The sequence below is a fragment of the Anabrus simplex genome, chromosome 2, assembly GCF_040414725.1.
Source record: "Anabrus simplex isolate iqAnaSimp1 chromosome 2, ASM4041472v1, whole genome shotgun sequence".
NCBI classification, from domain to species: domain Eukaryota; kingdom Metazoa; phylum Arthropoda; class Insecta; order Orthoptera; family Tettigoniidae; genus Anabrus; species Anabrus simplex.
In genome coordinates this window covers 652,873,555-652,896,553 of record NC_090266.1, presented here as the reverse complement: position 1 = coordinate 652,896,553, position 22,999 = coordinate 652,873,555, and the positions used below count along the sequence as shown (strand labels likewise).

The 22,999-nt window shown below is 41.7% G+C and overlaps 1 protein-coding gene across 1 annotated transcript in view; it reads right to left on the bottom strand.

Moving 5' to 3' along the window:
* Alp12 (Alkaline phosphatase 12) overlaps positions 1-22,152 on the bottom strand; it is a 173,374-nt gene extending 151,222 nt beyond the window's left edge. Inside the window, exon 1 of the mRNA XM_067141137.2 lies at positions 22,014-22,152. Coding sequence (XP_066997238.1) covers positions 22,014-22,068 — 55 coding nt within the window. The 5' untranslated portion in view covers positions 22,069-22,152. The remainder of the gene's footprint in view (positions 1-22,013) is intronic.
* Positions 22,153-22,999: the final 847 nt, after the last annotated feature.

Sequence of the window (22,999 nt, the reverse complement as noted above, 5' to 3'; positions counted from 1 at the left end):
TAGACTATATCTTAACAGACTTTGAATTCAGGAAATCTGTTAGGAATGTAAGAGTTTTTCGCGGATTTTTCGATTAAACAGACCACTATCTGATCTGTAGTGGACTAAGTATCTCTAGGCCTAGGGTAGAGAAAGTGAAATCTGTCTGCAAACGAATAAGGGTAGAAAATCTCCAGGACGAGGAAATTAGACAGAAGTACATGGATATGATTAGTGAGAAGTTTCGAACAGTAGACAGTAAGCAGGTTCAGGATATAGAAAGTGAATGGGTGGCATACAGGGATGCTGTAGTAGAAACAGCAAGGGAATGCCTAGGAACAACTGTGTGTAAAGATGGAAAAGGGCGCGAATATCTTGGTGGGATGATGAAGTGAGAGCAGCCTGTAAACGTAGAAAAGAAGGCTTATCAGAAATGGCTCCAAACAAGGGTCGAGACAGACAGGGATTTGTACGTAGATGAAAGAAACAGAGCGAAACAAATAGCTGTTGAATCCAAAAAGAGGTCATGGGAAGATTTTGGTAATAACCTGGAAAAGCTAGGTCAAGCAGCAGGGAAACCTTTCTGGACAGTAATAAAGAATTTTAGGAAGGGAGGGAAAAAGGAAATGAACAGTGTTTTGAGTAATTCAGGTGAACTCATAATATATCCCAGGGAATTACTGGAGAGGTGGAGGGAATATTTTGAACATCTTCTCAATGTAAAAGGAAATCATCCTGGTGGTGTTGCAAACAGCCAAGCACATGAGGAGGAGGACAATGATGTTGGTGAAATTATGCTGGAGAAAGTGGAAAGGATGGTAAATAAACTCCATTGTCATAAGGCAGCAGGAATAGATGAAATTAGACCTGAAATGGTGAAGTATAGTGGGAAGGCAGGGATGAAATGGCTTCTTAGAGTAGTAAAATTAGCGTGGAGTGTTGGTAAGGTACCTTCAGATTGGACAAAAGCGGTAATTGCACCTATCTATAAGCAAAGGAACAGGAAGGATTGCAACAATTATCGAGGTATCTCATTGATTAGTATACCACGCAAAGTATTCACTGGCATCTTGGAAGGGAGGGTGCGATCAGTCGTTGAGAGGAAGTTGGATGAAAACCAGTGTGGTTTCAGACCACAGAGAGGCTGTCAGGTTCAGATTTTCAGTATGCGCCAGGTAATTGAAAAATGCTACGAGAGGAATAGGCAGTTGTGTTTATGTTTGGTAGATCTAGAGAAAGCATATGACAGGGTACCGAGGGAAAAGATGTTCACTATACTGGGGGACTATGGAATTAAAGGTAGATTATTAAAATCAATCAAAGGCATTTATGTTGACAATTGGGCTTCAGTGAGAATTGATAGTAGAATGAGTTCTTGGTTCAGGGTACTTACAGGGGTTAGACAAGGCTGTAATCTTTCACCTTTGCTCTTCGTAGTTTACCTGCATCATCTGCTGAAAGGTATAAAATGGCAGGGAGGGATTCAGTTAGGTGGAAATGTGGTAAGCAGTTTGGCCTATGCTGACGACTTGGTCTTAATGGCAGACTGTGCCGAAAGCCTGCAGTGTAATATCTTGGAACTTGAAAATAGGTGCAATGAGTATTGTATGAGAATTAGCCTCTCGAAGACTAAATTGATGTCAGTAGGTAAGAAATTCAACAGAATTGAATGTCAGATTGGTGATACAAATCTAGAACAGGTCGATAATTTCAAGTATTTAGGTTGTGTGTTCTCCCTGGATGGTAATATAGTAAGTGAGATTGAATCAAGGTACCGTAAAGCTAATGCAGTGAGCTCGCTGTTGCGATCAGCAGTATTCTATAAGAAGGAAGTCAGCGCCCAGACGAAACTATCTTTACATCGGTCTGTTTTCAGACCAACTTTGCTTTACGGGAGCGAAAGCTGGGTGGACTCATGATATCTTATTCATAAGTTAGAAGTAACAGACATGAAAGTAGCAAGAATGATTGCTGGTACAAACAGGTGGGAACTCGGAATGAGGAGATAAAGGCTAATTTAGGAATGAACTCGATGGATGAAGCTGTACGCATAAACCGGCTTCGGTGGTAGGGTCATGTGAGGCGAATGGATGAGGATAGGTTACCTAGGAGAAAAATGGACTCTGCTATGGAGGGTAAGAGAAGTAGAGGGAGACCAAGACGACGATGGTTAGAGTCGGTTTATAACGATTTAAAGATAAGAGGTATAGAACTAAATGAAGCCACAACACTAGTTGCAAATCGAGGATTGTGGTGTCGTTTAGTAAATTCTCAGAGGCTTGCAGACTGAACGCTGAAAGGCATAACAGTCTATAATGATAATGTATGTATGTATGTATGTATGTAATTTTCTTCGTCGTCATCACCCTTTTAATCGTTCGTTTTCCTTCGCTTATGCCGTTTGGTGTTCTTGGAGACCCCAATTTCGTTTCTTGAGCAGAAGAGCGACGCTGCTGTTGATCAATTATAGCATGTTACTGAAATTATGAATATATTATAAATAACCATTTAATAAGACCACTTACCATTAGCCATGCGTGTTAACGCGCTACGGCTATGGAACCAAAATCTGCATTCGGGGGGTACGTGGGTTCGACCCCACCGATGGCTGTTCTGAGAATGGTTTTCTGTGGTTTCCCCTTTATCACTTCCAGGCAAATACCGGGACTGTTCCTATTCATAGGCCACAACCGATCCCTTCCGTCTCCTTACCCAGTTTCATTCACCTTCATCGTATCGTTTTCTTTGGCTCAACTGAGGTTGGCGTCAGGAAGGCATCTAGTCGTAAAACACCCCACTTCATCCCCGACCCCGCGTCAAGAAAGGTGACTAAGGTGTTCACATATATACCATTATCAACATCCACTATCTCTGTAACATTCACCCATAGTTTGCGTTGTATATCTCGAGAATCATAGCGTTTATAATAATAATAATAATAATAATAATAATAATAATAATAATAATAATAATAATAATAATAATAATAATAATAATAATAATAATAATAATATGGATATTATTATTAATAATTTATTATTATTATTATTATTATTATTATTATTATTATTATTATTATTATTATTATTATTATTATTATTATTATTATTATTATTATTATTATTATTATAGACTAATAATGTTGTGTATGGCAACGGGAGACTATCAAGTGCTTGTAGGAACCGTAGTGTACTGGCGACTACAAGCGGCAAATCCCATTCGAGGGGGATCTGTCGCTTGTCGGCTGTAGTCGCGTGAAGTTGGCCGCTCGAGGTCGCTTGCAGTGGACGCGGTTTCGTTTAACTCTACGCAGTGGGATTAGTCGCATAAGTACGCACGTAGTCGCCTCATCTCGTAAAGGCTTCCAGTGAACGAGCAGCCTAAGACTTGGCGTTCACCTAAACCTACTGTCGAAAAAACGGGGTGGTAACCAAAATCTAGTGGTAGTCCACGTCTTTATCCCAGCATACGTCCATAGTCTCATTTAAATCCCCAATTACCTTCCAGTCAAAATGCAGTGGCGAAGCGTGAAGAAAATAAGGGGGTAGACAGATATTTTTAAAGCTATTTAATCATATTATCAATATTATATTAATGTCTCTGAAACTAAGAAAAATCGGATAACAGCCGACTGTATAACCCTACGTGCACTCCTTTTATTTCTGTGTCAGTTATTCATAGTGTTCTACGGAGCAAAATACCGATTTAATTGAGAGATGACCTTCAGTACCTCTCATCCAGAAATAATCACCAAACAAGGTCATTAACTAATTCCTTGCTAAGTTTCCGTGCCCATCACACTACTTCAACTCGGAATAATATTTTTTCACGGTCATATCAGCCCGAGAATGATAATTCCATCGGGTAGGAGAAGGATGAGGGAGCTGAAAACCTTGCTCTCTCAGCAACTGTGCACGACGTGAAAAACGAGAGAAGATTGTGTGGAAGATAGATAAATTGCATATGAACAATTTCATCTCTTTTGCAGATTTCGCAACATGAAGAAGAACCAAATTGAGTTGATGGGCGTAACAATGTGCGAAGATGGCATGAGGATAAGACTGTCTGACAATTGCCTGGACACCTCCTTTATGACCAGACATTACTGTAGATCCGTCATACATATGACATACGAGTCTGGTATAATCAATGTTCCATTCTTTCAGAACTGAGATTATGACATCAGCTAAACTACTAGCAGACTTATCAGCAAACACGTCATAAAAGCCTAGAAACCGCTCTTCGACTTTACCATTAACATAATACCTCACAATAATACTTAATTGTGATTTAACGGAGACACCTGCAGTTTCGTCAGCTTGGACAGAAACGAATTCAGCTAATTCTATCTCTTTTCGAATACGTTCCTGAACGGCAACAGTAACAGCTTTAATCAAATCATTTTGTATGTCACTAGAAGTACCTTTGAAGTACACAAATGAATCGAAGTCAGGACTGTTAAATTCAGAAGCCATGATAGGCCTATCATCAATAAACATAAACTGCCACACCATAAAAACAAGAATTGCACTTTATATTTTATCACCAGTAGCCTCCGTGGCTCAGATGGCAGCGCGTCGGCCTCTCACCGCTGGATACCGTGGTTCAAATCTCGGTCACTCCATGTGAGGTTTGTGCTGGACAAAGCGGAGGCGGGACAGGTTTTTCTCTGGGTACTCCGGTTTTCCCTGTCATCTTTCATTCCAGCAACACTCTCCATTCTCATTTCATAGCATCTATCAGTCATTACTAAATCACTTTGGGAGTGGCAACTCCATCGTACTAATAGCCTATATCTGTTTCATTCATTCAATTTCTGACCCGGCCAATGACTGGAAAACAGGTTGTAGGTTTTCATTCATTTTCATTTTATCACCAGTAACTATTCACTATTCCTTTACTGTATAATGAAAAATTAACACTTAGGCCTATCACGTTATTATAAGACACTAGCACACGCATACCCTATTAGCCACCTTGCTCTCACGTCTGACACCGCATTCGTAACTTTGAAACTATAACTGTTCGTTTCCGTTATAATGCCGTACCGTAACAAATATTGGCGGCCAAGAAAATGCATGTACTTGAAGGATTTTGGTGCTATCACTCATTTATTAGGTGTAAGTTTGCTATGTTTCGTATTTGAATATTATTATATCAGTATTTTATTTTTAGACGTGTCTTATAATAAAGTAAAGTCAAATTAATTACATTTAAAGCATGCCTGAGATGGTAGCCAATAAGAGCACCTTTATAACTGAGGTCCAAATACTAGCCAATGAGAGCAAGAAGAGACGCTGGTAAGTCTGTCTACTGGGTAGAGCAATCTCGCTACAGGAAAGTAATAGTTCCACAGTCAGCACCTACAGATAGCGTTAGTGTTGCTCTATCTGAAAGCTTTGAAAATCAAAGGGAAAATATACAGAATGGACAGCGTCTACTATCGTCTACGTACTTCATGTAACTGACGCGAGCCCGAGCATTGCCACAGTGAGTCGAAAATAAGTAAAGTATTTGGAAATAATTAATGTTCTATAAAAAGAATTGAATTTACTAGACAGTCTCTCGTTCACAAAACTTTAAGGGTACACGCTGTCTACCCTGTCTCCCCTGACGCTTCGCCCCTGTCAAAATGCCTCCTACACAGTATCTCACTCATAACAATATCTGCGTCCTTAAACTTCTCCGTGCTGCCATAACCACATCCCACACATCTCCAACTATATTAGTACCTACTACATGCCTTACGTTATTGATATCGGTACCACCGCAAAAAAATATCTCTTTCTCCTTACCCTCCCTCCTCCTTTCCTAAACATCTGCCTTAAAGTAGTTCCTGAATAACACTCTACCCTGGTTTCCTTTCCTCCACACACTTTCCCGACATGCCTGACGATTGAGTCAACCCTCAATCCTACCCTCCTCATTAGATCCCCTCCTCTCCTGGTCTCCCTTAACTTCCGAGACACCCGCAGAACTCAATTCCTTGTCGCTTTTCTCTCTCTCTCACTATCTTGTTCCACCTCCCTCTTCCTATCCTCTGTTCTACATTTATCCTTCCTACTGGTCCCTTTATTATTGCCCCTCCCCTCCTATCTAAACCTTCCCGGACCTCCATCTTCCCTCTGCTGATCTACCTGTAGTGACTCATACCGATTTATTACCTATACCTCTCCTGGGCCCGCTGCCTGAGGAAAACCCTAGGCCCTGGTTTTCCTTGACCTTAAAACATGTTCACACCTGTCTTCCACAACTTCTCCTCTTCCTTCCCCTCCCTCTTGCCTACCTACCGTATCCTGTACATTATAATAATAATTTCCTGTGGCTATTTCTAGCCGAGTGCAGCCCTTATAAGGCAGACCCTCCGATAAGGGTGGGCGGCATCTGCCATGTGTAGGTAACTGCGTGTTATTGTGGTGGAGGATAGTGTTATGTGTGGATCTTGTACATTGATTCAGGGAGATCTGTCTTCACTCCTGTCCTCCGTTATATCCCTAGTTATCTCCCCGAAACTCGCTATATACTAGAAGTTTAGCATAATCACTAAACGAGGCCATACCACCTGATAGGAATGTCAGATGGATTGCTGAACAAACGGAAGCTGAATCACACACCGTATGTCACATAACTTGTCCAGAAAACAGTGTCAGAAAGGTTCTGATAGCTAAGGTACAACTTTGATAGCAACTAACAAAACTTGGCAATGTCTTCCACAAGAAAATATGTTGTTAATAGGGTGTATGGTTACCCCTAACGACCACACATGCTTCGCAGCGACGTGACATGCTCTCTGTCAGATGGTCGAAGACCTCTTGTGGCAGTCGATCCCATTCCTCCGAAAGGGCAATGCGAAGGTCTTGGAGGGTCCTTGGTGTAAGCTGACGGGATGCAGTCCGCCTCCCCATTGCATCCCAGGTATGTTCTATAGGATTCAGATCCGCAGACCTCGCTGGCCAGTCCATGCGATGAATGTCTTCCCAAGCCAGAAATTCATCCACCAGAGCAGCGCGGTGCAGTCGGGCATTATCGTCCAGTAAGAGGAAGTCTGGACCAACCGGACCTCTGAAGAGTCGAACATGTGGTCTCAGTACCTCATCCCTGTATCTCCGATCGTTAACAGTGTTCCTCGGACCACCCATGAAGATGTGCAGGTTCGTGCGGCCATTCAACATGATGCCGCCCCACACCATGACGCCATCTCCACCATACTGGTCCCGTTCCGCGATGTTCCTGTGGTTGTATCGGCTACCCGGTTCTCTCGAGATTAATGTGCAACGGGAATCGTTCTGCAAACTGAAGCGGGATTCATCTGTGAAGAGCACATGTCCCCATTCATTCACGGTCCAGTTTCGATGTTGACGGCTCCACTGTAAACGAGCCCGCCTCTATGCTGGAGTGAGCGGGACGCACACCGCTGGACGTCGGGCAAACAGCCCTGCTGTTTTGAGCCTCCGGCACACATTTTGCCGGGAAACGGCAAGCTCCGCCGACAATTGTCTTGCAGGTGCACTGCTGTTGACATTCAGTGTCCAAAAAAACGTGATATGACGCTGAGTATATTTGCAAGAGAAGAATTAAGACAGCAACTGGCCATTTATTCTGTCTTCTTTTATAAAGTGCACGATGATGTGATTTATCAGCCTGTGCTTTATGGTATTTGAAACGGCAACACATTTTTTACTAAAGTTTGTGAAGAAGCTCTGGTATTAAAATAACTATGGTCATTGAAGAGATGTAACTTTAAGCAGATCATATTGTAACCGTACAACAGGGCTACAGATTCCATTCAGTATTTATTATTATTATTATTATTATTATTATTATTATTATTATTATTATTATTATTATTATTATTATTATTATTATTATTAACCCGATTCATTAGATTTTATATATTCTGTTTCTCATCATTTGGACTGTTATAATTAGGTATCACGTATATTATTGTATTTAATCATAGGGTAAGTGAAATTAATTTGTAATTTTTCTGTATTGTAGTAAGTGAGATTTGTTGGTTTCATATTGTCATGCTGTGGCTTGTAACTCTGGCTGGATGAGCTGGCATAGTATTTTGCAATCGAGGCTATGTTTAACTGTGCAAGTAGATTTCCCGGTGACGCATTCAGCCTAGTCATTCTCAATCCGCTTGGGTACGCTTAGACAACACATGACTGATGACATCAGTGCGTGGGCACGTGATTGCGACCTAGTGTCAGTATTCGCCAGGTACTGTATGTGGAAGTGGAAGGGATAAACAGTGAGTAGGGAGTTGAGTCGTCATCGCGAGGTGATATAAGTCGATGCAACGGTGGGGAGAGGTATTCAGTTCATATTCAGATCATATCGTTCAGATCATATTGTGCAGATCATATGAAACAGTCAGAGGTATCAAATGGAAGAAGTGGTCTTAGTGTGATGGTCAGAGCTAAGAGTTGTGTTTTCAAGAGGTCTTGTAATCATCGAGGAGGTGTACAAGTGGTGGTTGTATCCGAGCAGAGACGGGTACTATGCTGATAAAGAAACATCATCTTCTTGTGAGGATGGACTTCACAAGATGTTTCAATAATATTTTCAAATTTCTTATTATATATTGAGTGGACGTAATTACATTGGAGCTCCCTACACGCGTACTTGGTATGTAGGCCAACTCCTTGTTATATAAGAAGATAACAGCAGACGGCTCCCGACTTCAGCTCAGAGGTTTTCCCAAGAATTTCAAGTTCAACAGCGGTGTATGCCGACATCAGGTAATTAAAGCATCAGACATGTTATGCATTCATAACATGAAGAACAATGTAATCAGCGGCGATATCACATCTCACTGCAAGTTCATGCCAATAGCTTTTTTTGTTTAGATTAAACTTTCCTTTTATTAGTACCGCAAATCTCACGATATATTTTTTGTTAAATTAAAAGACGTCAATGATTGTTCATTGTGACGTAAATTATAGTCATAAACTCAGTTTTATTTTAATTATAATAAGTGATTCCAGTTCCATGTACAATCCTCAATTGTGGAAATGCAACAGTAATTTAATATTTTCCTGATCCATATCCCTGTATATTGCCAGATATGTGAGTTTATCACCTCACGCCTTGAGATAATTGATATAAGAGGTATGCTCTACCGAATTTTGTTGTTTTTCTTAAAAAAGCAACTGGCGCTCAAACAAATGTTATTTATATTGTGTGGAAGATATGAAGGTATAAGAGTAGTGGTTGGAGTAGCCACAATATTATTACTTTAATTTCAGAGTACTAAATATAAAACATTATTACGAAGTAAATATGGAAATCCTGAGCAAAGCATATTTCCAGAAGGGCGCAGTCAGAACCAATATTCGTATTTTGATTCTTCGAATTGTGCGGCGTCACACTTGCACACTTTTAAGATGGGTCGGTGGTTGCAGAGTAGGCTCCTGGCTACAAGTGGCAACGGCTGGTCCGTGGTCAGACAGCTCTTCACTCCGACCGACCAACCGAACAGAGGAACGGTGCCTCTGCATTCGGGAGACGGAGAGGGACTGGTCCCCACCGTCAGCTGTCCTGAGAATGGTTTTCCGTGGTTTTCATTATCCCGCGCTAGGGTGAATGCCGCGACAGTTCCTAGTATAGACCACTCTCTTACCTTCACCGCAAATTTCCTTCTCCAAAACAAATCTCCTGGCTTGAGTGACGGCGCTAGCCTCCCACTTCAGGAAAGGAATTAGCCTGTTAGTAGTAGTTTTAAGATAGATATTTATTTCAATAATTAATTCCAACGAGCCAAAGGCTCATACAGAGGAATTGTACAATGAATAATATATTCAATGGCGGATCTACAAACTCTGAATACTTACAATGATATAATCAGGTGACTTAAACAGTAAAAGTAGAGACATCAATACAGAAAGTGTAAAAAATAAAAATAAAATTCCATTCTATAGTTCCTTAATTATACTAAGATACTTCAACTACTTAATACTACAAGTGAGTAACAATGCAACAGGATTGACAAAGCGGGGCGAGTGTTTGTTTTAAACATTACATATTTATATTTCACCTATGAAGTATCTATTCCATAGATTTTCCTTTTCCTTTCGTTTGCAAGTTATTAAAGTAGGGGCAATTTTTACGTCAGCAGGAAGTTTGTTGTATGCTTGAATTGCTGAGATTTTACAACTGTTCTTCCCATATTTTGAAGAGTGGATGTGTTACAAGGCAAAGTCATCTGCATGTCTAGTTTGATATCTGTGGTTGTCTGAATTGGTTATTAAAGTAGTGTTGTGAAATATTAGGTTTCTTTTTATTTTATACATTAGTAAGACAGAATTAAGCTCTGTAATTATGCTGAGAGGTGGAATTTTGGTCTGAGTGTATAGGTCTTTTACTGGGGTGTATAACGGTTAAACATGTTCCTTATTGCCCTGTTCTGTATCACCATTAGTTCATTCAGGGAAGACTTTATACAATGTGACCAAATTACACATACGTACTGCAAGTGGCTATGTACTAGTGCATAATAACTTTGTAGGAGGGAGTGTTTAGGGATTAAATATCTAAGTCTTTTTAGTAACCCAGCAACTGGGGCGATTTTCTTAGTTATGTATTCATCATGGTCATTCCAGGTCAGGTTCTCATCAATAATTAATCCAAGATATTTCACTTTATTTACTTTTTCTATTTCCGTATCATTTATGAGTAATTTACCACTATTTGAGTAAAGGATTTTTTGTTTTGAAATAAGTATGTATTTAATTTTCTGCAGATTCACTGTCAATTTGTTACACTGGTACCAGTGTAAGAGAGCGAGTATGTCCTGCTGCATGTTTTCTAAAACTGTGTCCTTACTTTTGCCCGTATAGAAGATATTGGTGTCATCAGCGTATAATGTGATATAGCCATTTAGATTACATGAAGACATATCATTTATATAAATGAGAAATAAAATAGGACCTAGTATGGAACCTTGTGGGACACCATGGGTTACATACTTGGCAGAGCTCGAGTATTTATTCGCGGTAACAAGTTGATTTCGTCCTGTTAAGTAATTTCGAAACCAATTCAGCGCAAGGCCACGAATTCCAGCCTTTTGTAATTTTCTTAAAAGAATACTATGATCAACAGTATCAAAAGCTTTGGTAAGATCAATAAATAAGCCTGCTGCAATGTTGTTATTATCTACGGTGGATTGTAACATTGTAATGAGATCAACAGTAGCTACTTCGGTACTAGACCTCTCCATGAACCCATATTGCCGCTTATAGAAGAAATTCTTTTTGTTTAGAAAAGCCAAAAGTCTTTTCTTCACAACAGTTTCCATAATTTTGGAAACAATTGATAAAATCGAGATTGGCCTATAATCACTTGGATTTAGTCTATTCCCTCCCTTAAATACAGGGATCACTTTAGCTATCTTTAGTTTATTGGGTATTATACCGGTAGTCAGGGACTCGTTAATGATCTCTACGAGTAATCTCTACGAGATGTTACACAGTAATCACGAGCTCACGTTCAGATAGATCTTGGGAATAACAGTTTGAGAAACACTGCCTCACTGCAATCCGGTCAAGAATTTTCTTCGTCTTAAAGAAACGTTTTCAGCATGGAGAATATTTCCTTGTAATCTTTAACTCAGGATTACGTTAAGCATACAGTGTTTATCTTTTAATGGAGGGCACCATAATAGTCATTTTACAGTGCATTAAATGGGATAAAATTGTCATAAAGATAAGAAAGTAGGAATTAATTTGGAAAAAAAAACTATCTCGTGACCTTTTACAGTGTGCCATCCATACGTACATACACGATATCTATCGCCACTTTTGTTTCATCGTTCAATTCACTGTCTTTATGCTCTCAAGGCAGCGAGACCGTAGATGTAAACAATATTTAGCCTTTAATATATATATTTTAAGTAGACCTACGAACAAGATGGCAAACTACAGCGCTACTGACCCGTCATGAAAGAATAAACGTATTTAAAGGAATTCACACGCAAAATAATCTGCAGAAGTGTATTCACCTTGAGCATACCTACCAAATTTTTTTTGCTAACTGCTTTACGTCGCACCGACACAGATAGGTCTTATGGCGACGATGGGATAGGAAAGGCCTAGGAGTTGGAAGGAAGCGGCCGTGGCCTTAATTAAGGTACAGCCCCAGCATTTAAACCATCTTCAGGGCTGCCGACAGTGGGATTCGAACCCACTATCTCCCGGATGCAAGCTCACAGCTGTTTAGCAGCTAAAGCAAAATATTCATATCATTTATACGCATTTTTATAACTGTTAAATTCGTATTTAATCATGACTCAAATAGTTTTGTTTCTGTTATTATTTTTAGTTAAGTGAGTTATAAATCATTTAGTTTCAATTACTTATTTTCTATTATTAACTAGCTGTAGTAGACAGTCACATAGCATGGGCATGCCTCTCCCTGTCAGTGGCTTGTCGTGACGTACTTGCTTCCTTGTTCTCTGTGGCCCTTTGGACTTATAGGGAGCTGATTTTGATTTGGTCTCTTCCTTCCTGTATAAAAGAAAGCCAAGTATCGAGTTAATATTTAAGAAATACTGACAGGAGTGCATAGCCTTTAAAACGTTGCTAAAACAATCTCCATAGCGACTATCCTCTTTACAGTCTAAAGGACTAGTTACCAGTTCGTGGACTTTCACATGAAATGGAATGAAATGGCGTATGGCTTTTAGTGCCGGGAGTGTCCGAGGACAAGTTCGGCTCGCCAGATACAGGTCTTTTGATTTGACTCCCGCAGACGACCTGCGCGTCATGATAAGGATGAAATGATGATGAAGACGACACATACATCCAGCCCCCGTGCCAGCGAAACCGACCCGATACGCGCCGAGGTTCGAGCCTGTTCGAAACAAGCTCGAGTAGTCACGTGACCGAAGGAGGAATCTGACTCGGGCTACAGCTAGTGATGTGCAAACGATACCCGGGATCGAGCCGACCCGATACGCACCAAGGTTCGAGTCTGTTCGAAGCAAGCTCGAGCAGTCACGTGACCGAAGTCACAGTCTGACTCGGGCTACAGCTAGTGATGGGCAAACGATACCCGTGTTCGAGCGGGATCGAGCCGACCCGATATGCGCCGAGGTTCGAGCCTGTTCGATGCAAGCTCGAGCAGTCACGTTACCGAAGGCGGAGTCTGACTCGGGCTACAGCTAGTGATGGGCAAACGATACCCGTGTTCGAGCCGACCCGATACGTGCCGAGGTTCGAACCAGACTCCGCCTTGCTTCGAACAGGCCCATCACTAGCTGTAGCCCGAGTCAGACTCCGCCTTCGGTAACGTGACTGCTCAAGCTTGCTTCGAACAGGCTCGAACCTCGGCGCGTATCGGTTCGGCACGATCCCGCTCGAACACGGATATCGTTTGCCCATCACTAGCTCAAATACGTCAGCCTCGTGCCGGTAGATTTAATGGCACGCAAAAGAACTCCTGCGGGACTAACTTCCGGCACCTCGGCGTCTCCGAAAATCGTAAAAGTTGTTAGTGGGACGTAAAGCCAATAAACTTATTATTCTTTCTTGGGCCTAATGTTTTTCCCGCCCGATGTCCCCAGCGCTTTAAAGCGAGGATTCAAGAGGTATTTATTTCCTGTTGGGGCCATGACCATATAAGTAAAGAACTCCATTGTTCATTATTGGCTTTACGACCCACTAACTACTTTTTCGGTTTTCGGCATCGTTTTCTTTAATTGCCCATCTTCTTCTCCGTTTTAATCTGTTTACCCTCCAGGATAGGTTTTTCCCTCGGACTCAGCGAGGGATCCCACCTCCACCGCCTCGAGGGCAGTGTCCTGGAGCTTCAGACTCTGGGTCGGGGGATACAACTGGGGAGGATGACGAGTACCTTGCCCAGGCGGCCTCTCCTGCTATGCTGAACAGGGGCCCTGCGGGAGGATGGGGAGATTGGAAGGGATAGACAAGGAAGAGGGAAGGAAGCGGCCGTGCCCGTAACTTAGGTACCATCCCGGCAATAGCCTGGAGGAGAAGTGGGAAACCACGGAAAGCCACTTCGAGGATGACTGAGGTGTGAATCGAACCCACCTCTACTCAGTTGACCTCCAGAGGCTCAGTGGACCCCGTTCCAGCCCTCGTACCACTTTTCAAATTTCATGGCAGAGTAGGGAATCGAACCCGGGCCTCCGGAGGTGGCAGCTAATCACACTAACCACTACACCATACAGGCGGACTAATTGCTAATCAATGAATAAATTGATGGTTTCATAACGTAATGCTTACGAACGTAAAATCGGTATAAACTGTATACCTCAACAGTAGAGTAACTTTGTAGACCCTGTCCAGGCGGACATTGTGAGCCTTTCACCAGTCCAATGCGAGCGGCCGTCCACTGTGCTATTCACGAAAAACAAAACGGAGCCTATTAAGGATATTTTACCTGCATATGTCGACGTCGTTTTATGTGGAGGTGTCTCCCCCTCATTTGGAATGGTGCCATTCAACGAAGGACGAAGATTATGAATTTTTAAGCGTCTTATCATCGTCGATGTATTTTTGCTATAGTTTTTTAATATTTTATCATATCGTGTGCATTTTACTCGTTTGTCTGGAAGCCCTTCAAAGTAGTCCCAAGTCCATGACCTTTTCCTACCGGCAATTAACTGCTCTGTCTAAAGTAATAACAAATTCGTCTATTATAATAATGTATTACTAATTATTAATGAGAAAATAATAACTCGTAGCATACGAAAAACATGTTAACTATTGGTACTTGAAAGTAATGATTAATAACATTAAGCCTGTAAAACACGACAAAGTTATACAGAAACATATTTCTGAAGAGCGGACAAAATGTAAAATGCAAAGGTACATATTAACGAAATAAATAGCTTCCCATAAAATTGTTTTTACCAATCTATTGTTCATACTGCCAGAAAGACTTAAACAAATGCTCTTTCCATTCACTGAGAACGTTGTGTTGACCAGCCCACACACATAAATATACTGAGTGTACCTAGTAGTAATTTAATACGACGAATGGTCCGTCCGCGCTCCGCTTAGTCGATGTGTGGTTTCGCCTGACAGTTCGAACAGGCTCGATACAGCATCAAGCCTACGTAGCGTATCGGGCCGACTCGAACCTGCTCGAACCTCCGTATCATTCGCCCATCTCTAGCCAGGGCTCTAGAGTGGAGAGCGCGTCTTGGAGGTAGTGGTGGGGACGGAACGAGTAGAACTGTAGAGTAACTCGGTTCTTCAGGTTTACGTGACGTCACAGCGGAGCACCGGTTCAACTCGAATACTCCGCATAGCGCTGCGGGTGCTTCAGGAAACCTTTCAGCCAGTCTATACTCGTAACACCACTGTGCTGAGACGTCTGTTCCATTTGTGTTTCCTTATACTACACATATCTTTGTTTAAAGTTGTTGCGCTATATTTTCTACCGATATTTGTAATAAGAAACAATAATGCCATGACAGTCCTCCCAAGCATGGCAGTATTTTACTAACAGTCCAGGTAGAAAATGCGCTACTTGTAAAATTTGCAATCAAATCTATTGTACAGGTGGAGGAACGTCAAATTTATAGAATCACATAAAACGGGCGCATCGTAAGAACATGGTACAAATACAGTTGCACATCGTAAAAGTAATTCCATTCCTACGTATGGATGAGGCAGTGCAGAAAAAAAATAAGTTGCATAGGAGTTCGGCTAGTGGGTACTTTTGTATGTGAAGACATGCAGTCACTGAGGGTTGTAGAGGATAGAGCCAGACCTGTAGCTTAGATGCTTTTCACAGAAAAAAAAGAAGTAGGCCAACATAGCTCAATCGGTAGAGCTACCAGCGCGAACTCGGGGAGTTGTGGGTTCGGATACCACTGGTGTCCGGTTGGCCATTTTTTTCTGTACTTAACATCTCTTCGAGACGTACTAAATGTACGTAACACGACCTAATAGGTTGAAAGTCGATTTCGAACACAATGCGGTCGTGAAATTTCAATATTCATTGACCCTTAAGTGAACTTGCTCTTGCTTACCTTAGCGTACCTGCTACATCTGTGCCCGCATAGGAGGTGTTTTCATGTGCTGGACAAATTCTTTCAGACCGAAAGTCGTCGCTTTCTGCCAAACGATCTGAAACTCTGATATTTCTGAAAGGAAATTCCTCCTATATAACACTTGTTCCATGCAATGCAGAACACTAACGGTACTTCCCATACTGTCTGTGTACAACGTGCTGTGTCTTAATTTTAATACTTGTCACAAGATGAAGAATTGAGTTCATTTGTATACTTTACTTATTTCCATTACTAATGTTATCTTAACAGATTTTTCATGTAACTCCGTACCACATAGTTATAAATGAACTGTTTGACATTATATGAGTTTAGGGGTTTAGGCACTTTTCAAAGCACTAGATTTCGTTTCGTCAGTTATCACATTATGGAATACGGTACGTTTATCCATATGCATTAATATTTATTGTATTTATTTATTTATTTGTACGTTTATTTCTTCATTTATGTCTACTTAATATGCCTCATATTAAGCACAGAGTTGTAATTACACTGTTTGTTATGTTATCTGTTAAATTTATATTGCATTATAAAAATTGTATAAATAACCAATAATAGATAGTACGGAGCATTGTACCGCTGATAATAATTGATAATCTTCTTTATAAATGTAAACTGTAGCTTAGAAGGTCAATATAAAGTTTAAATTTACCGCTATAAAATTGTACTCGGTTCTGTACTCGGTTTAACCAAGTAATGACGTCACAGTACTTGCTCCGAACCGAACCGCTCCGTCCCCACCACTACATGGAGGTAATCTTTCAACTTAAGTGCCTGCCATGAGACAGAGGATATCGCCGTGTCGTCCGCGTATAAATGTAATTGCGCATGCGTCGGTTTTGGCAAGAGGTTGAGAATTGTCGGCGAGATCACACTGCCCTGTGGTACCCCAGCCTCTATAGGCCGCAGGTCCGACAGAGCTGTGCCAACTTGCACCTGAAATTTTCTGTCAGCTAAGTAGCTCGTCAGTAATTGTAGTACGTATGGGGGGAAACCTAAAGTCCTTAATTTAAAAATCAGTCCTTGGTGCCAAACTTTATCGAACGCACGCGCAATATCGAGAAAACAGACTCCTGTGTGTCTACGGTCATTGTAGTTCTTAGTAATTGCCTCAGTGAGGCGCATCAATTGATGGCAGGTGGAATGGCCTCGCCTAAGTCCGAACTGTTCGTTGTTAATTAAGTATTTTAAAAACGTACCTGGAATCAATAAGGTACGGTACTTGAAAATAACAAATATCGCCTCTAGTTCAATGCTGTGCAGTGTAAACGAAGCAACTGATGGCCACGCGCCTCCGATTGCTCCTTTCTTTCCAGTGGGGCAAAACATCGGGCAGTTGTACCGGGGAAATCCCTACAGAGCGCACGTCTTGTTTTTTTTTTCAAGTTGCTTTACGTCGCACCGACACAGATAGGTCTTATGGCGACGAGGGGACAGGAAACGCCTAGGAATGGGAAGGAAGCGGCCGTGGCCTTAATTAAGGTACAGCCCCAGCATTTGCCTGGTGTGAAAATGGGAAACCACGGAAAACCATCTTCAGGGCTGCCGACAGTGGGGTTCGAACCCACTATCTCTCGGATGCGAGTTCACAGCCACGCGCTCCTAACCGCACGACCAACTCGCCCGGTTCTTGGTTTTTTTTTAATACGTCGCAACTACGATGGGATAGGAAAAGACTAGGAGTGGGAAGGAAGCGGCTCTAGCCTTAATAAAGGTAAAGCCCCAGAATTTGCCTGGTGTGAAAATGGGAAAGTACGGAAAACCATCTTCAGCGCTGCTAACAGTGGGGTTCGAACCAACTATTTTCCGAATGCAAGCTGATAGCTACGTGGCCCAAATTACGCGGTCACTTGCTCGGTAAGCTCACGTCTGGTGAAACCGATTCCATCAACTGTTTGGCTCTTGTCCTCATCGCTATTGGGCAGAATTATATCCTCCTTGGCTGGTCCCCACCGTCGGCAGTAATCAGAATGGTTTTCCGGGGTTTTCCATTCTCCTGCACAAATGCGAATGCGAAACAGTTCTTATTATAGGCCGCAGACGCCAACCCCCTCACTTTGACCGAACATTTCCTTCACCGGATAAAATCTCCCTGGTCTGAGAGACGGCGTTACCGTTTAGGAGGCCCACCGTCCCTACAAGGATGGAATGAAAACTCGGGTGGTAGTAGTAATATCCTTTGCAGGTGCACTTTCACCCGGAGCTTACGATTAATTTGTGCCATGTTTTACAGACTAGAACTCCTCCGTCAGCCCGTAAATAATCATCCCATATTTCTGGTCACGTCTTTCGCGTTTTTTACATATGTCCAGAAATTAAAAGAGAATTCAAATTTAAATCAAAACTACTGCATTCTAGTGAAAATGTAGTGAGAATATTTCCATAATAATAAATAAATAAATAAATAAATAAATAAATAAATAAATAAATAAATAATAATAATAATAATAATAATAATAATAATAATAATAATAATAATAATAATAATAATAATAATAATGTCCGCCGGTGTGGTGTAGTGGTTAGCGTGATTAGCTGCCACCCCCGGAGGTTTGGGTTCGATTCCCGGCTCTGCCACGAACTTTGAAAAGTGGTACGAGGGCTGGAACGGGGTCCACTCAGCCTCGGGAGGTCAACTGAGTAGAGGTGGGTTCGATTCCCACCTCAGCCATCCTCGAAGTGGTTTTTCGTGGTTTCCCACTTCTCCTCCAGGCGAATGCCGGGATGGTACCTAACTTAAGGCTACGGCCGCTTCCTTCCCTCTTCCTTGCCTATCCCATCCGATCTTCCCATCCCTCCACAAGGCCCCTGTTTAGCATAGCAGGTGAGGCCGCCTGGGCGAGGTACTGGTCATTCTCCCCAGTTGTATCCCACGACCAAGAGTCTGAAGCTCCAGGACACTGCCCTTGAGGCGGTAGATGTGGGATCCCTCGCTGAGTCCGAGGGAAAAACCGAACCTGGAGGGTAAACAGATGATGATAATAATAATAATAATAATAATAATAATAATAATAATAATAATAATAATAATAATAATAATAATAATAAACGAAGTATATTGTGTAAGTTCTGCACAGGTAGGGCCTGCACTTTTCTGAGAAACAACTGAATCTATTTAGATACATTGTTTGTTGTATCTACAGGGTTTATACCTACAGGTACATGGGATATAAATTGTATGTCGATGATAATTACACATTCTTGATAACAAATGCGAGGATGCATTAATTATTCTGAATGACTATACGTATTTGTTAAGGGGTATTGTATGGAATATCGGTGATATATATCAATTTTTGTGTAAATAGGCAACGATTTTGTAGGGCGCCTACATTCATGGACGTACGTTTGAAATTACAGCCCATTATGTCTTTACACTTGGAACTACTGGTGCGAATAGAAGGCGGCAGCTCCGTAACTGCTTTGCCTCCGTCGGTAGTACCGGAGATCACCGGAGGAGCGCTGTAATCGTATTATCCGATTCAATCAACAGAAGGACCGCCTCCTCTTCACAGCGCTAAGTACCACTATGTTAGGTACACAATAGGTCTGTGATTAGTAGTGACAGTGTGTGCTCAGGATGCATTTTACAGTACCTGTGATTCGTAATACTACATGAGCGACACCATGGGTGAGCGAAACCATGGTTCTGCCTTGCCTATGATTAGTACCCACTGTGTGAGGAACACCACGGGATAGTGCGAGTCCCTGTGGTTAGTCCACTTATGTGAAGAACAACATAGGTTTGCGTTGCCTGTATAGGTTTGCGTTGCCTGTAAATAGCGACACAATATGCGAAACACTATAAGTCTGTGTTACATGTGCGCATTACATTACCTGTGAGTAGCACCATAATGTGTGGAATACGACGAGTCTACGCTACGTTTGATTACAGTAGTACCGCAACATGACAAATAGCATGGTTCTACGTTCCAAGCGATAAGTACCATTATGAGGGGCCGATGACCTGGATTTTGGACCCGTTTAGACTACAAGCATTACCGATTCGGTATTGTGCTTTAGAAGCAGTCCCTTTGTAAGTAATACTATTGTGTAACGCTAGTTTCTGGGAATGTGGGCTATTGCGGGTCGGATCCACTGATTGTTTTAACTTCATATCTATCCATTCATTCTTCGTCCTCACGTTTTGAATTCTGGTCAGTGGAGGATTATGTATTTTTAATTGTCCTTACATTTCGTCTCAGTTCGTGCCATTAGGAGCCGATGACCTAGATGTTAGGCCCCTTTCAACAACAAGCATCATCATCATCAGAACATCAGGGTTTTGGGCTAAGCTCTGTTGTAGGATCTGCTTTGCAATACCCACTAGTGCTTTCTTCATATCGATCATAACAGCCCATTTAAGAAATTTCATATAGCCTTCTTATTCTTCACATGTTTTTCCATAGCTACATAGGCTATCGCATAACATGATTATGTTAGTGTTTTATTTTTGTATCAATTGCTATTGATATATCACAAACATTGAACCTCTGAACTGAACTGTTGCTCTAAATGCCACCAGCACTAAACTATTTAGCGCTATCACGTATTTTCTCGGCGTTGGCAAAAGAGCAAAAATAAAGTTTTAAACAAGTGGGAAAAGGTGCTGACATTAAGAAAAGGTGCAAAAAGGTGCAACTAAAACACAATTTGGGGTGTTAATTTTATGTTTTCTTGGCAACACAAGTTAATCTGGGCATGTTCGTAGCGTAATATTATGCTATTTGCTAACATGACAATGACAGACACACACACACACACACACACACACACACACACACACACACACATTCAAAGCGTGTTCTGAATCGTCACCTACGTCACAATAACAAGGCTGGCAGATAAGCAGCTGACGAAGGGCGGCAAGCTAATAGTTTGTACCAGGTTCATACTTAAGCTCCCGATTAGTAGTGCATACAGAGGGACGGCTTTTCTTATTTAATTTCTTTAGGAATGAAATGCGGCAAAAGAGCCCAAAAGAGTCTTAAACAAGTGGAAAAAGAAGCTGACATTAAGAAAAGGTGGTTTTTTTGCCAGTGGCTTTACGTCACAGCGACACAGATAGGTCTTATGGCGACGATGGGATAAGAAAGGCCTAGGAGTTGGAAGGAAGCGGCCGTGGCCTTAATTAAGGTACAGCTCCAGAATTTGTCTGGTGTGAAAATAGGAAACCACGGAAAACCATCTTCAGGACTGCCGACAGTGGGATTCGAACCCACCATCTTCCGGATGCAAGCTCACAGCCGCGCGCCCCTAACCGCACGACCAACTCTCTCCCGGGGGGAAAAGGTGCAAAAAGGTGCTAGCATTGAGAAAAGGTGCAAAAATGTGCAACTAAAACACAGTTAGGGGTGTTCATTTTATGTTTTCTTTGCAAAAGAAGTTAATCTGGGCTTGTTAGTAGCGAAAAAGAATTAAAGTGCAGCACCTAAAATCCCCAGCTCTAATTATTACCGCAGATTTTGATTATCGGATAGGTACCACATAAAACTAATGAATACGACGAATCAGTAACAGAAAAAAAAAAAAAGAGTGCTGGTCTATGAGGACCCTTTACCACAAATCGCGTTTATGTATGTATACAACCGCGCAAGTTGGATACGTAATTGTGAGTTTATATTCGCGAGATGGTGGGTCGAACCACACCGTCGGTAGCCCTGAAGATGATTTTTCCGTGGATTCCCATTTTCATACCAGAAACATGTTGGATGCTGTGTCTTAATTAAAGCTGCATGCACCACCTTCCCAGTCCTAGTCCTTTCCCATCCTTGTGTCGCCTAAACCCTTTTCTGTATTCGTGCGACGTTAAACCACTGGCAAAAAATGTATGTAAACAGTGTTACACTCTGGCCGTGCGGTTTGACGTCTGCTCTGGTTAAGAGTTATTTGATTAATTCTGATAATTCAGCCGATTTTGTATTGTGAAATGATTAAAGATAAAATCCTTGTTTTGTTATTTTTGTAGCCCAGAAGTAAACAGACCTACCTTCCTGCAGAGCCGCGGCACAGCAGCACAGAGTCAGATACACTGCTAACCGCATTGTACTTCAATTCGCAATGGCGTTAGCATCGCAAGCTTGTCCTAAGTCATTCGCACTTAAAAATTACGTCACGGATCAGATTTTACGCCCCGCACTCTGAGAGCCAATCACAAGTCACTTGACTTCGTCGTCATAGTGATCGCCGGCGAGTGGAGGACATCCGCTTGCGACCGTGACACAGCATTCTACAAGCCACTGCCTCACCGACCGCAGCAGTTTAAAAGTCGTGTGTCGCGATCATTATGAACACAAGAACTAGATGCTTATACACATGCCAGGCCAGGTTACAAGAGGGAGGCAGTTTGTGTTTTGCTCATTCTTTGAACAGGTTATCGAGGATCTCGAAAGTTATTTTTCTCTACTACAAACAGTACTACCATACTACAATAAATGTTTAGGCTTCAGCCTGAAAGCTGGTTGGAACCTCAGCAGGTCCAACTTCAGCTATCATAGCCTCGGCATCAATGAAGAGGAGGAATGTTAGGGAAATAAGAAGTGAGGTAATTTCCCGTTGCTTTCGTCAGCAAGCCAAAATGTGCTTTTACCTACTTACGTAACAGTCTGCCAGGCCCACTGAAATGCATACACCAGCCAACTTTATGAGGGACACTTTCTCACCGTTCATCACAGGGACTGGCTGCATACAGAATGGAGATTGTAAAGTTCCTCATACCTCAGTCAGTTTCATATTGTCAAAGTAAAGGATGAAACTGAGACACTTCAATGAAAGTAACAAATTTGATCTAGTCCATTCCAGAAGACAAATGCACTGTAAACACTATGTCTCACCGGAGTTGAATCTGGACAAAAAAAAAAAAAAAAAAAAAAACAATAACATTCATAAAATCAACGAGAGATACAATATTCATCTGAAAATTTTACCCAATTAGTAGGCTACCGAGGTTACGGATGGTGGAACCATTATTTTACA